At 45.5% G+C, this 15,292-nt stretch overlaps 1 protein-coding gene across 5 annotated transcripts in view; it reads left to right on the forward strand.

Moving 5' to 3' along the window:
• The first annotated feature begins 733 nt into the window (after positions 1-733).
• Positions 734-15,292, forward strand: part of LOC143366584 (transducin-like enhancer protein 4) — a 65,841-nt gene continuing 51,282 nt past the window's right edge. For 2 of the 5 annotated variants that reach the window (XM_076807714.1, XM_076807716.1), the window contains exon 1: positions 734-1,964. In XM_076807714.1, coding sequence (XP_076663829.1) covers positions 1,899-1,964 — 66 coding nt within the window. In that variant the 5' untranslated portion in view covers positions 734-1,898. Of the gene's footprint in view, positions 1,965-2,629; positions 2,787-15,292 lie in introns of those variants that run through there. The other 3 variants (XM_076807715.1, XM_076807718.1, XM_076807717.1) reach the window with 2 other exon arrangements.

Genomic DNA, 15,292 nt, shown 5'->3' on the forward strand with positions numbered 1-15,292 from the left:
TTTGTCTTGAAACTTCTTTCCTACCTCTTACAGATAGCGAGTTAAAAAATAAAATCGAAAAATAGCCGACTCTTCAGGGGTTAATTTCACCCCGTTAGTGTGATTTTGGGCAGCAAAAGAAAATTGCGTTGTAATCAGGAGAAAATTCTCTACATATCCACAGTTTGAGAATTTTTTGAATTTTCGGCTTCGGGATCTTCCCTTGTAAGTGCCCTCTGGGTAAATGTGTAATCTTCAGGTTCGTTATATTTGTTGTGATAATGAATCGGTTCCTGGAGAAATCTTGACGAAATCGGCTCGCCACGTAACGTATTAGAAACGTGGCGCGTTGCTTTCGAAAACAACGTTTCCATGCAACTGGGAAAGAGACGATGCCTTGTGCAACGATAAGTCGAAAGTGCGCAATAAAGTTAGCTCCAAGAAGCCGCTGTTTCTATTCGTGTCTGTGTTTATAAGCATTGATTTTTTGAGAAGTCAACAGCTGGTCTGCAGTTTTGTATTCAATTCAGCTTGTCTTGCGCAACGTATCATTTCTATACCAGCTGTACCATAAACGCGTCCCCGCTCTGTGCCCGGGAGCGTGTCTGTTTATCTGCCGGCACAACGAGGACACGCTATTTTACAGCATTTCGTTAGACCAAAAAACGAACCCGTCCGATATCGCGTTCTGCGGTTTGGACGTTGCCTCGTAACCACGGGGGCAACGGTTTAATTCGCCCCCGTTACCGGCAATATTAACGAAACGCGGGACCTCGTCGGGAGCGGCAGATAATTATTTGAAAATTATCCCGGCTGCCGCCCTCTTTCATTTGTGTGCGGGGATGCAATTAAATATAAAGGCGGCGAAGAAATCGCCGCGCTGTTCGTTATGAAGCGATCAAATTCGCGCGTGATAAAGAGGAAGTTTAACACGGGTTTTCCGGCCGCGCTTGTTCACCGATGTTCACCCCGTCCCGTAGGCAGCGATAATTTAATACGCGCCGGCTGGTAATACGCAGGCTACAAACTCGCCGCAACATCTACCGCTGCGAATCTCGTTTTTGCCCGTAAGTAAAAATGCAGAGCGGATCGCGACGAGAACGGATTCCCCGTCCGCCGCTGGAACACGTATACACGCGCACACGCGACGCACACGCGCGCGATATCCGTGCACATGGGAGCAGCGGGACGGCCGGGAAAAGAGAGACGAACGAGCTAAGAGGCCCGATTGTCGAAGGCGCGCGCGCTGCGAGTGGAAGAAGGAGCGAGCGAGACGGGGAGAGTGAAAGGGAAGGACCGCGGGAGCGACGGAGACGAGGCGAGAGAGCCAACGGGGAAGACCACGTGGTGTCGCGGTGAACGGAGGGGGACTCGGCTGGTGCCGCGGGGAGGGGAAGAGCTTCTCCTCGGCGCTGCGGTTGATTAGTTGATACCCGTCCGTTGGCGAGAGAGGATCGGTCGAGCGAACCTTTCCGTCTTATGTATCGTCGCGTACTCGCATCGCGTAACACCAGCGTGATCGAACGTCGTTCCACGCCGCCGCTATTGCAGTCCGCCGTCGCGAACCGTGCCTCTCCCCTCGGTATCTCTTTCTGCGAGACGAGCAGCACGGAACATCGAGCGGAAACCAGAGGACCGCGCAGAAGAAAAGTGAGCAGTGCGTGTGTGTGTGCCGCGCGCCCACGTCGGTTCGACTTGGTGCCGTAGCCTCCGTCTCCTCGTTTCGTGTTGTTTTCTATCCCCGTTCACGGTTACTTCTTTTCCCGGGAGCAGTGAATAATAGTGCGTACAGGCTATGACCTGGGATACCGCTGGATATACCTGAGGATAACGGAGACATATCCATTACTCTGGTGACAGGAGTCGGTCGCGACCGGAGGGAGCCAACATAACCTCTTCGAGGGGCTACCGACGATAAGATGTACCCCAGTGCCGGTATAAACGCGGCGGCAGCTGTGGCCGTGGCAGCTGCGGCACGGCACCCGGTAAGTGCTTCTTTCATTTTATTTCGCCTTTCTTTCTCTCCTCTGTCGATCGCTTTTTTTCCCCCCCTTCGCCTCCCGGAGGTACGCGCGCCGTTTGACAGCAGTGACGGGCGCGACTTATGCGCGATAAAAATAAAAGCTCTAGGGGATAGGGAAGGCTCGAGGCGTAGCAGGACGTCTCAGCGGCGAGTCAGAGTTTACGAGCCGTGCAGGCACTGGCGACGGCTGTTCCGTCTCTTGTAAATTCTCCGTCCACTCGATTATTGCTGTTCTTCGAATCACTCGGGGATGTTACTCGAATTTCAAGAATCTGGAAAGCCTCGATTGGGGTATTATAGAAAGTCTTGGCGTGCTTTTCGTTTCTCGTGTAAACGCGGAGTTAGGAGTTGCTATGCCAACTGTGCACGTGTGTGTGCGCTCACGTGTACAGCGTGTCAGGAATATTTCTCATCGTCAGCGTAAGACCGGTTTCCGAGTCAGAGGCAAACGTTTCGTTGGAGTTTTAAATTTCCGAGACTTCAATAATACGTGGAAGGGAATCGTGTTTTCGGTGGAACGCTGCGGGCAGCTCGAAGCGCCTTAAGGCCCCGTAGCCAGCGGGCAACGGACGGTTTTTAGTTTCGCGTTTAATCGCACCGAGGCGTGTAATTCGGCCCGACGCGGCACAGGCAACGAACTTTGCCCGCTATCGCGAAATCGTATGCTCGCAGTCTGTCGAAGTAAATTCCAACGGCCGTTTGCGCGATTCTAACGAGTGCTTTGAGCAGTGAATAGTGATCGATGTTGATTCCATTGTGGCGCGATATGGAAGATTACTTTTCCGTGAGTAGCACACGAAACCGTGTCTCATTTGAATGGGAAACGAGCGCTCTTCTACGTATCGGGGAAATTATACACGCCGAGGCAAAACAGCGTAACGTGCGCGCCCGGTGACCTCGCCTCGGTCTTGCTGTCAATAGCCGACGATTACACGCTTACAAAGCAGCCGTGAAAATATTCAGATCGTTGGCGTGATACGATCAACGTTCCTCCTGTAGACAATGTTTCCTCGGCATCGCCCATGTGCGCACGTGCTTTTGTGCCCGTCGTTCTCCACCGCGATGCAAACTAGTGTGAAATTAATCGTGGGTAATGCGGATACTACATATGCCAGTTTATTAGAATCCAAATCGTCTGCATCGCCCTCGATTAATTTTAGCATATATCTCATTTCTCACGTGCCCCTTATTCTCTATAATTTACATTCTTGCAAGTAAACATTCACTTATAGGGAATAGAGTTTCCCGATTTGGAATGTATATTTATAAAGTATTCGTAGTGACTAAGAAATCCTGAAAATTATATCTGCAGTGAACCTATTTTGCTCGTGTTATCAATAACATTTAATATAGCCTCAAGGCGTCGTTTGCGAAAAACGGCAAAATCCTTTTATTTATGAATAATTGGCTAAAATCTGTCATCTGTATGTTTTTTGTGGTGCTGAATCCGAATATGACGTTGTTGTTTGTGTAGAAAAAATTCCTAAGGTAGTTCTCTTAATAAAAAATCGCTTTTTGGAGATAATTCAAAAAGGAAAGGCCGGAGAATTTTTTAAATATTTTTTTTTCGGATTACTCGTACCAATTTACTTCAAAATCCATTTCAACCTGTTCTTAACTCCCATAGGGCAAGATACTAATTCATAACCAGTTTAGGTTAGGTTGAAAAACAGTATATCACTGAACTTCGCCTTTGCGTTTCTCTTATAATTATTTATAAAATTTATAAAAATTATTGGTACGAGTGATTCGAAAAAAATATTTAAAAAATTCTCCGGCCTTTCCTTTTTGAATTATCTCCTAAAAAGCGATTTTTTTTATTAAGAGAACTACATTAGGATTTTTTTTACAGAAACGATAACGTCATATTCGGATTCAGCACCACAAAAAAATATACAGATGCCAGATTTTAGACAAATATTCTTAAATAAGAGGATTTTGCCGTTTTTCGCATAAGTCTTGAGGCTATATTAATTGTTTTTGATAACGTGAGTAAAATAGTTTCGTTGCAGATATAATTTTCAGGATTTCTTAGTTACTACGAGTACTTTAAAAATATATATTCGAAATCGGGAAACTCTATTCCCTATAACTGAATGTTTATTTGTTAGATATATATCAATATGTTTCCACAGCTAAGTCTCTAATCTCACAGCAGCGTCGCGCGATGTCTCGTTTTGTAAATAGTTTATTGTATCAGTGGAACGCCTTACATATTATTACAAGTGATTGTATATCAGCAGCAGGTCCACTTAAAGTGTACATAACTAATTATTCCTCAATCTATGAAAGACAAACACCAGACTTTGAGGATGAATATTGAGCCGCAATTAATTGCCTATAAGACTGTTTACAGAGGTTGCAAACATTACTTCCACACTTTTACACTTCTCGTACGCTTTATTGGCTGTCCCAAGCCGCGTATAAAACTTAAAAGAATCACGCTCCTTACATGCCCCACGAATATTACCAACAACTACAAAAACACTTGTCATTTTAAACCAGCCACGCAGAAACAATACTTTTTGTCCGTGCAATTTATTTACCGTCCGTACGCTGCTACAAATACCTAGCGAGCAATCGATTCAAAGTACACATCATCCAGCTGGTAAAGAAATAAGGTTGCAAGAATTGCACTTGATAACCCGTGTCCCCCGTCGGATTGTTTTTATTTTTCCCTCTGCATTCTCCCTCTCGCGATTCATCGATATCATGGAATACGTATCGCGCACCGGTCCCGCTCGAAAATCCTTTCAATCCTGAGCGCACTTTCGATAAGTATCGTTCGTTGGCCGTGCCCGGCCGGGGCCCCTATCCCCGACGCTAATTCGAGTTACCGATATATCGACCCGGGTTAGCTGCTCGGCCATAGACACTCTCTCCTCGTCAGGATAGATCCGTAGTCCCATGGTTTTCCTTTTTTTTTTGTCCTCCCTGCCGTTCGCATCGGCGTCGCTCGAACGGAACAAAAAGAGGCAGAAAGAGAGACAGAGAGAGAGAGAGAGAGGGACCTGAAAAGTACTCTGTCGGGGCTTTTTTGCCGAGCCGCGCGAGTTGGCGACTCGCGCGTACTCGCCTCTGCCAGACTCGAGCGGGGCCGAGGGGGGCGCTCTCTTTCAGATCGTTAGTCGAACGAACCCTGGCTGAGTCCCGTATTTATTTTCTCTCGATAGTTTACCCACGCACCCCGCGCGCACACCCCTCCCGAACTCCTCGCCGTCACTCTCTTATTGCGAATACACAGGCACACGGGCGTGCAGAAACTCCGACGCGCGGCAGACAGAGTCCGCACACGCGCGCCCCGCGCTAAATACCTGTGCGCCGCTCGCTCCCCTGCGTATAAATACACGGCGGGATGAAATTGACGCGAGCCTAATTTTTTTTTTCCTCGTCCCAACTCGCTCCTCGCTCGTGCGAGCGCGTGCAAGGTGGATGGGTGGAGGATAGGCGCGGAGGTAGCGGGGAAATGAAACAGGAAAAGCGGAAAGTGCCGTGTTAAGACTGGAGGGATGGTTTATAGTATTCGTTCACGAAGATATTAGCTGAGAAATAATGCAGCTGAGAATTGTAATTTTTATACTTGTCGATAGAGATAACCGTTAATTAGAGGCAGGAATATGCTGGCATAGGGGAAGGTGGGGTAAAACGGAACGCTTAACTTTGGAGGGGGATAACTTAAAAGCGGGAGGAGAAAAAAATACGAGACTTCAACAGGAGTCTTCAGTGGACTTTAGACTATAGGAAAATCAAAGCCATTGTTAAGGAAAATCTTTGGGAACGACGGAAAATGATATTTACCGGAGGTATTGAAATCTTCGCCTCGCTGAAATTGTGGGGTAAAACGGAACACCCACTTGAAGCCCATGCAAACGTATAAAATCTTTATTTTTACGATTTAAAATGTATTCATTTATGTTAAAAACTGTAAATATATGTTTTAGGTATAACTGTTACAAATAAAATATAACAAAAATATGTGTTTTACATATTGGAAAAAATATTTTACTAGATAATATGAAAATTACGGAAAATAATCAAATATGAATATAATATCGTAAAAGAAGGATAGATTAATACGGTTTGTTTATTATTTTGTGAACAAAAATCACGTACAAATGTATCATCTTCCTTTTCAGCACTGATGCAGGCCTCATGGGCCCACCCTTTACAGTCATTTAGTAAACATTTAATATTTACACTTCAGCGCGAGGTAAAGAACATTTTATATACGTCAAAATGTAGCGCAGGGACTATAGAATCCAACGATGTACTTGCCGTCATTAATTTTCCAAATCCAAGTACCGAAAAGTAGTCAAAAGTCCAACGCAATATTGAAACGTCGATACCGGAAATTTTTCCAACTCTCTTACTGGAAAAATAACGCGTGCAGAGGTCTATGGTCTATCACAAAATGCTGTGAGGACCCTTTGGCTCCATGTCACGCGATACCAACTCATTCGCAGCTCTTATCTAACAGAAACATTAGCGTTCCGTTTTACCCCACTTTCCCCTACTTGAGTGTCGAGAGCCAAAAGTCTTGGTACCTGCAATCCTGCCGTCTGTGGATACACGTGGGAACTCCGAGGGTACCATTTGCACATCAGACGAGTGTCTCGAGTACCTCGCTATCTTCTTCCCATTCAGATACGAGTTTCCTATGGGTAACTTGAGTCTCGTGTAAAAACCGTGGCAGCCTGTTCCTTCCAATAATCGCGATAGAATCTCTTCCGTCGAAAATGACCTCGCGGTCTTAAACGTCGTCGTTTCTGCTCCGTACAATAACCGGCTAATGACGGAGCGGCAGGGTCGAGGGGCATAAAGAGCTGGTGAACGGCGAGAGAGCGGGTGTGCGGCCCGGGGACGGAATAATATTTGGCCGGCCAGCAAGTTTTCATTCGGCCGTAAACAGGCCGCGCGCGGCAGTCGACGCGGAAAAGCTCGGCGGAACGACGAAAATAAATCCCCATGTAGCCGTGACCAACGCTCGCGTGGTCCAATATCCGCGATTACATTATGTCCGTACGTGCCACCGCATATGGGCGACGTGCAGCGACGATTACCAGCCGAGCAAATGAATGGAAAAAAAAAAAAAAAGAACGGCGAGGGAGGTTGGAGCAAGTAAATCCCGGATAAGAAGGGACGCTTCTGTCGCTGGGAATTACCTGGAGCTGCTGGAACACGTCCAATACGGTATCGAAAGTGGAACAGATTTCCTCGCGTTAAAGCTCTTCGGCTTAGGCGATCCATTTTTATTCGATACCCTGTCGCGCGATCGTGCTTTACTTCATTCCCGTTTCCTTTGTAACCGTACATTCCATTCGTTTAAAATTCGGCTCCGATATTCTCATCATCGTTCGTTATTAATAATCAGCGATAACCACTGGACAGCGAATTTTAAATTTCACGGCGCAGTGGGGTGTTGCGAATTATTTTTCGAGTGCATTAATCTTGGGAGTTTTAAGGGAGAGTAACTGCGCAAGGTGTTTGCAAAATTTAGCGAGCTCTTAGGATCTTAGATAGTCGAGGGAGAATGGAGATCTGTAGGTTCGCAGGCGTCTCGGAAAACAAAGTCTTGGGCGATAAAGTCTCGTATATACCACTCCACGGTTTCGGCTTGAAAACAAGCCGTGAGTCATCCCTTCCCCAGCTTACCGCGAATTACAACAGCACCCCGTATAAAACCCTGTTCCTTGGAAATGGAATGTTCCCCCGCGACAGCCATTATCCTATCGTAAACGCGGGGGGGGATGTTCTTTTAAACCGTGCGCTATCGGTAAGTCGATGGAAGTTAACGCCTTCCGTTTTATCGCGGTAGCGTTTCGAAAGGCTTCCGTAATCGATAGGGCTAATATAAAAATTTACCCCGAGGTCGGGGCGCACGGTCGATCGGTACGGCCGTCCATATCCCGTCGCTTTGTCCCTTTTGTCGTCACTTGGACCGACCGTATCTTAACTTTCCACGCTTTTGATCCGGTAATCCTATTAACGTCGCAGGGTCGTAAAATTCGTGCCCCGCCGCCTGCAGGGCGAGGTTACAATTTACGGAGGGGCCGGGCCCCGGTTGATTGTTGACAAGTGCCTGCAGTGTAAACACAGGTGTATGGGTCTTGGAAAGGGAGGGTGGCGCGGCCAGAGAGAATAAGAGGGAGGGAGAGAAAAAATGTTACCTGAGTCGCGATCGCCTCCGACATCGGTCATGTTTACCCGCCCATTGTCGTTCACAATTGTTTGTCCGGCTCGTTACCAGAGTTCCTCGCAGTTCTATCGATCGCTCGCAGTTTCGAATAATATTTTTCGAGCAGGCCGCAATTCCATTCTGGCGCCGTAGAGGGGATTTGTCAACGGGGGCCTCTGCGCCCGGTGGTTCGTTATAAATTGGAAATATTTAGACGCAAGAAATGATACGGCGCTGCCTTCGCATCTGGATATCTGTTCTTTGTCTTGCTAGTCCCTTGCAGGGCTCGAAACGGTTCCGAAAATAACTGTTTAAAACTGATATATAGAGGTTCTGATTAAAACGGTTATGGAGAATTTTTATTCCAAATAACTGTTATGAAGAACCGAAGTTTCCAACTATTATCTGTTTCGGTTACGGTTCCTATTTCCCTCTTCATACCAGTTCCATAACTGTGGTTTTTTCGGTTCTATATCGGTTCCGAAACGGTTCCAGAATCAGTTCTTATATCGAGTTTTCCCTAATTGATATCATTCATTATCGTAGCTGTAGATTGCTGTAGATGTTCATCTTTTTTTACATAATCCTTATAGAAACATGAGAAACTTTGAACTTCCTATTTTGAATGATATAGTGTGTGTGTGAATGTAAAAAATATCTGGCTGATTTATTTATTTCAACGCTTTATTATATATGATATGTATAAATGTTTCTTCTTTTTCTATAAGGATTTTGTAAAACATATGCACATGTACAGTAATCTGCAGCTACAATAATTAATGATATCAATTAGGGAAAAGTCGATACATGAACTGATTCTGGAACCGTTTCAGAACCGATATAGAACCGAAAAAATAACTGTTATGAAATAGGAACCGTAACTGAAACAGATAATAGTTGTAAATTTCGGTTCTTCCTAACAGTTATTCAGAATAAAGGTTCTTCATAACCGTTTGGAGAACCGAAGTCGATATTATAGCAGTTTTCAAGCCCTGGTCTCTTGCAGAGTTGATAGTGGGGTCGTTACGCAGACAAGGAGCTTCGCAGAATCCGTATAATTAAAGGTTTACGAAGTTGATCTTCGTTTCGCCAAAAACGTCGATATTTTACCGATACCTTTTCAGTATTATGATATTTACTTGAAGCGCTCGCTGCTATTTGCTTAAATCCTCACTAATCCCATGTATAAAAGGCTTTCAAAGGAAGGATTTCCCCTGAAGCCAGGGAAAGTATTAATGCCCCGCTGACAACGTCCCATTCCATTTCATTCTCGTCGAATAAAGGTGATATTTTCTAGAATTCTTATCAATTTTATTATCCTGATGGATCGCGGAATTTAGGTAAATTTCACGCTTCGCGCGTTCCCATATCGCCATCTACAATCTACAACGCAGTATAAAAAGCACCAAGCATAATATCTTCGAAGCATAAATATGTAAATATGCGAACGTCGCGATATCAGCAGATTGGTACACCAAATTCCACCTAAATCTAAATTGAACCGCTGGCCGTAATCAAAGCGATCGTCTAATTCCTAATCACTGAATCACTATAGAGGGGCGGGGAACGGGGGAGCGATTGCCGGTCGTGTAATCGTCGTCTGGCACGGAGACGACGAAAAGAGAGAACAAGGAATACAAGGGGTGAAACGGGGCCGTGGCTCGAGGACCGAAGGGGAGAGAGACGCTGGGATATATTCAGCAGGATCAGGGCGAAATTGAAATCGAGACGAGCAGGAGGAGTGGGCGGGACGCGGGTGGGGGGTTGTTCGTGGGGGGTGGGACGGTCGGGGTCTGGGTGAGAGGGCGAATGAAGGGGTTCGAAGTACGATTGCACGAAATTCGCGGTCCGCACGGTTGCGAGTTTCCGCAGAGACCGCAATATGCATTGGTAATTACACGGGATGAATTACACCGCGGAATGAGCGAAGCGTGTTACGTGTAATTGACGCGCATTATAAATCTCGCGACATGCAAATAGCTCTGTCTGCCGCTGCCCTCCGAATTGCCCAGCGACCGATGCCCAAAACGTGGCCATTCTTTCTCAATGACCGGCGGCGTTGCTCGACCCCCTTTTTGTTCTCGCTTTATCGAAAACCGTTCCGCGGTAATTTATCGTTGCTTCGCTGCGCTGGAAAAGGAGCGGGGAATAAATACAGGGCGAACCAACGTTTTAATCTCTGTGTATGGGATCGATCTTTGCGCCGAATGCACCGTCGAGTTCCAGGGGGAAATCGAACGTTAGCAGAGTTCAAAGGGCTCCGAAATGGTTTTCGCACGGTGTAAATAGAGTCTGCGATTGTTATTAAAATCGCAGAGAAAATGTGGAAACTGATATCTCGGCAACTTCGCGCAGGGTAAACCAACCAGCAATTGACCGCATGCCTGTGAATGACCATTAGGCAAAGAAATAAGTCAATTATAAATTTAAATATTATATTTTTAGTATCCGATATTTTTAGTTACGCGTATTCAGCAAATATTAACAAGTACAATTCTTATTAAAAGTAGGCGGTCATTTACTGGGCTTCTACACATTTTGCATTTTATAATTGTTTCTTTTTTAAATTACGATAAGAATGAGTAATTATTTTTATAGAAATTTCAAGAAAAATAAATTTAAATGCAATTTCAACAGTTGTTTTGTTGTTATACATAAATATATTCAAGTATTAATCTCGAAGGTCCATATTTTCAACAATTCGGTCATTCACTGTTTGGTTTACCCTAGAATCCATATTCTCGCTATCTCAATAAATTGATATCACTTTAAATATCACTATTTATACCATTCACCAATACTTCCACCCCGATATTATCCCTTCGACCATCACCCCTCGTTCGATGGCCCCGAAATTCTCCAGACACCGTCTAAGTGCCCATCCTCGAAAACGCCGTTAGATCCGCTCGAATTTTTTTTTTTACCTATATTCCACTTTTCGTCTGTTGAATGACGGCAAACGAGGCCCGCCGCTCGAAGGTGCTAAAAGACTCGGCGGAATCGTTAATTTACATGCCGCGCAGCAAACCCGACGGAATCCTGGCGTCGTTAGCGGACTGGCTCGCAGGTTTTATCGCGGCGGGTGAACGCGCAGCGGGGCGGGGGATGATGCCTGTTCCAGGAGTACCGCGCAGTGTCGCGCCGCTCTGAAATCCGCAGAAAGAGTTACACCTTTCTTCCCGCTCGCATCGTGACTCATTTAAGCGGGTTCGGTGCTTGACCGAGTTGACTCAGGCGGTGTTATTGGCACTCTGGAGGGCCGCCAGGGTTGTTTACGTACAAGCTGTACAAATATTATTTCCGGGCAAACTGGCTCGCCGATCATTACGAAACTCCCGCCCGGCAAGTTTTAACAGGGACCGGCCCTCCGCCCGCCCTCCCTCTTCCGGTTCGGCCCTCCAGACGATACTTTAAACTTCTAGACGAAGCCGATTGTTGTACGAGGATCGACTACTTCACCGCGGCTGGGAAGCTTTCGGAATCTCGTCGAACGAACGCTCGCAGCCGAATAACCCAGCCACGCCGAGCCTCGTCCGATGTTTTTTTAAGTTCCAACGATTTCTTTGACCGCGAACGGGCCGCTTGCAGGGCGTAGAACGTCGGTATTAAATTACGAAGGGTGATGGAGATTGTCAGCGAATTGCATTTACGGTTTATCTTCAAATTTCAATTTTAAATATTCGCCTAGTATCTGCGTCATCGCGGGGAGCAGGGATACTTTGACCTAGAATTTCACGAGAATTACCATTCGCTCGGAGTAGAGAATATTCCTCGGGAGCAAACTATTCTTCCAAATTCATCGTAGAGATGTCCAGCTACAGCAAGCTTCTTTTACGCTGACTGGTGGGCGAAGCTTTTCAGCGTCCTGCTGTTAGGAAACTCTGCGCGCGGTAGTCAGTGATACTGCTCCGAATGAGTCACGATTTCTCTGGAACACCTCCTCTGACGTCTTTCACGTCGCATGCAGCGGGGAGTAACTGACGCGTGCGTGCGTCGCGTTTGCAGCTTTCCGCAAAAGCTTGGAACGCGATGACGCGAGCGGGTCTCCGCTCGCGGAAACGTCCACTCCCGTCGGAGGTGCATTTCGATAGAATCCCCGGAGGCCTCGGGATGCCGAGCGGTGACATTGAACGCCTCGCGATAAGTCGCGAGCAATTGCACGCTTATCGTCGCGGTTATCGCGCCGCGGAATCGTTTCTTTTATAAATAACGCGGCGTGTACGTGCCTTTGTGTGCGTACCCGTCGTTGACTTGCCCGTGAATATCTGGAGTGCGACATTTTCGTACACGCCTCGAAATTCATTCGCGGCCGTCGAATCGTGTGTTACACGGGAATTATCGTCCCACTTCGCGATACGTGGGTACACGGCGTTTATCTGCTATCTTTACAGCCCGCTCTGTAAACAGAGTCCACGGATTCTACGTGACCCATCGTGTTCAGAGTCAATCGCCACTGATCAGTCGAAGATCGAGGGACTTGTCATCTTCGAATATAATCGAGTTCGATCGTTTCGATGTAAATTACTGTGGGTTCGCTCTAGTTGGAAAATTAGAACAGATTATTATTATTATTATTATTATTATTATTATTCTTATTATTATTATTCTTATTATTATTCTTATTATTCTTATTATTCTTATTATTATTATTATTATTATTATTATTATTATTCTTATTCTTATTATTCTTATTATTATTATTATTATTCTTATTATTATTCTTATTATTCTTCTTCTTCTTTTTCTTCTTATTATTATTATTCTTATTATTATTCTTATTATTATTATTATTATTATTATTCTTATTCTTATTCTTATTATTCTTATTATTATTATTATTCTTATTATTATTCTTATTATTCTTCTTCTTCTTCTTCTTCTTATTATTATTATTATTATTATTATTATTATTATTCCTCTTTTTTCTCAGACTTGTGTCTGGTTGATCATAGACAGCACGCGAACCTCGGTGAAGCGTTCTTTTTTTTTATATCTGCTGAATTATGGTGCATTTAAGAATTTCCGGGCGATTGTACATGTATCGATAATCATTGATTTTTCTAACTGTATGTATATGTTTGCAGGGAGTTGTAATGCGCGGGTTTATTGGTGAATGTTGTGTGGTATGACTCCTGTACTTGACAGTATTATTGGTACTATTTCTACTTTGTCTTGACGCCACATGTCTTTAATTTCCTCGGCTAGGTTGATGTATTTCTCAATTTTCTCTCCTGTTTCTTTTTTTTTGTATGTTTGCTGTGTTGGGTATGGATATTTCGATTAATTGTGTTACTTTATTTTGTTTGCGGATAATTGTGATGTCTGGTTTATTGTCTGGTATGGTTTTGTCCGTTGCGATGCTTCTATTCCAATATAGTTTGTGCTTGTCGTTCTCTAATACACTCTGTAATTATTATTATTATTATTATTATATACACGGGTAAAAAAAATCCCAATAGTTAGAAAAATACATAAACCACGGCGCTAACATTGACTAGCACTTATTCAACTAAATTCTCACCATAGGTTTCATTCGACTGCCTATATAACAAAGACCGGAACGAACTTCTAGAATCTAGAGAGACGAAAAGGGTCCATGCCGTTAAAATATTGATTAGCCACACTCGTGGCGCGATTTAGGGGTCAACCGAGTGGTGACGATATTGAGGTAGTCTCGGAACGAATAGAGGCCTGCATCGCAAATGCCCCTGCGGTGCATTAAGAGAAACACTGGTTATTAACGCAGAACAGTCTATGTGACAATTTAAGACATTATAAATTGTAGATTGCCGACGCATACATTCATCGAAGCTGGCGCGTTACCAGTATAAAAGTCCAGAACGGAGGAGGAATTCAGATTGAATTAAGTTTGACGAGTTTAATTAAATTTATTTTACGCGAGATAACGCGCAACGAGTTTGTCCAGCAAAAATTCGGTGGTAATCGACGATTGTGGTTGACACCAGGCAAGTTCACCGAGAAATTGGATGTCCAGTGGATCCCCAGGCTATAATTGCTACAAAATACACGTATCGCATGTTGCGCCCGCAAAGCTACATCTCTTTAAAAATTTAATAAAATAACAAAGTTTCACTCAGAAACTCGCTTATACGAATCTGCTCGCGTGTTCTTAATCTTAAGCTCTATTCAATGTTACATAAGGAACCTAACCCGCGATTTCCTGAAATCCCCAAACGATCGCAGAGGAATAGATTTCGTTGTTTTACGAAGCAACGAAAAGGTCGAGCCGAGTCCACGGAAAGCTTGGAAAGCGAACGGTCCCGTTCCGCGATGCCCCGCGGTGCGATTAAAATCGATGAAGCCAGTCGGATCGGCGCAGTCCCCACGGCCACAATGAGTTTTCCCCGAGAACAACACAATTATCCTCGTCGCTTTATCGCAATTGAGCGCGTCGTGGTGCGAAACGTTCCTCCTTTCGCAATCGGCCGGCATCGGAAAAGAACGGAACAGGATCGAGGCGTATTACGTCGCTCCTTGGAATCTACGGCCAGCCATTAGCTTATTGCCGTGCACGCTGACTAAGGCTGCCGAGCGAGAGACTCCGCATCGCCGTGATTAAGCCGCCGATTAAGTAGATCCCCCTTGGCGACCCGCTGACCCGCGGGTTCACCCAGGGAATCGCTCGGGCAAAGTTTTTCACGAGCGGCGCGTCGAGAAAATGACGCAACGCTCGAGCGCCGTTTCGTCTTCGCGTGGAATAATTTTTAAGCCACTTTTCCACGAGCGCTCGCGTCCGCCGGTTCGGCGCCCGAAGTTTCGCCAGCCGAGAGGTCCCGTGCGGCAATACTCTCGGTCACTTCTGCCAGGCGCTCCTCTCCCGTTGCTCGAGCAGAAAATGGAGAAGCAACCGCATTGTTGCCGCGATAATACGGTCTAATTTGTAAAGGGGCGAGCGGTGGAAATCAAGAACGTCCATTGTCGCGCCGGGTCCTTCGTGGAACACGTTGAACAAAGCTCGCCCCGGGCGAGTCCTTAAGTATCGCCTCATTGTCCGCAGACCCGTTCGGGTCCTCTTCCACGGTCCACGGAGCAGCCGTTTAGCTAGAAATTGTCGATATTACGCGCCCCGACGCTCCTTCCAGGCCAGAGCGGGA

This window comes from Andrena cerasifolii, chromosome 3 (genome assembly GCF_050908995.1).
Source record: "Andrena cerasifolii isolate SP2316 chromosome 3, iyAndCera1_principal, whole genome shotgun sequence".
NCBI lineage: Eukaryota > Metazoa > Arthropoda > Insecta > Hymenoptera > Andrenidae > Andrena > Andrena cerasifolii.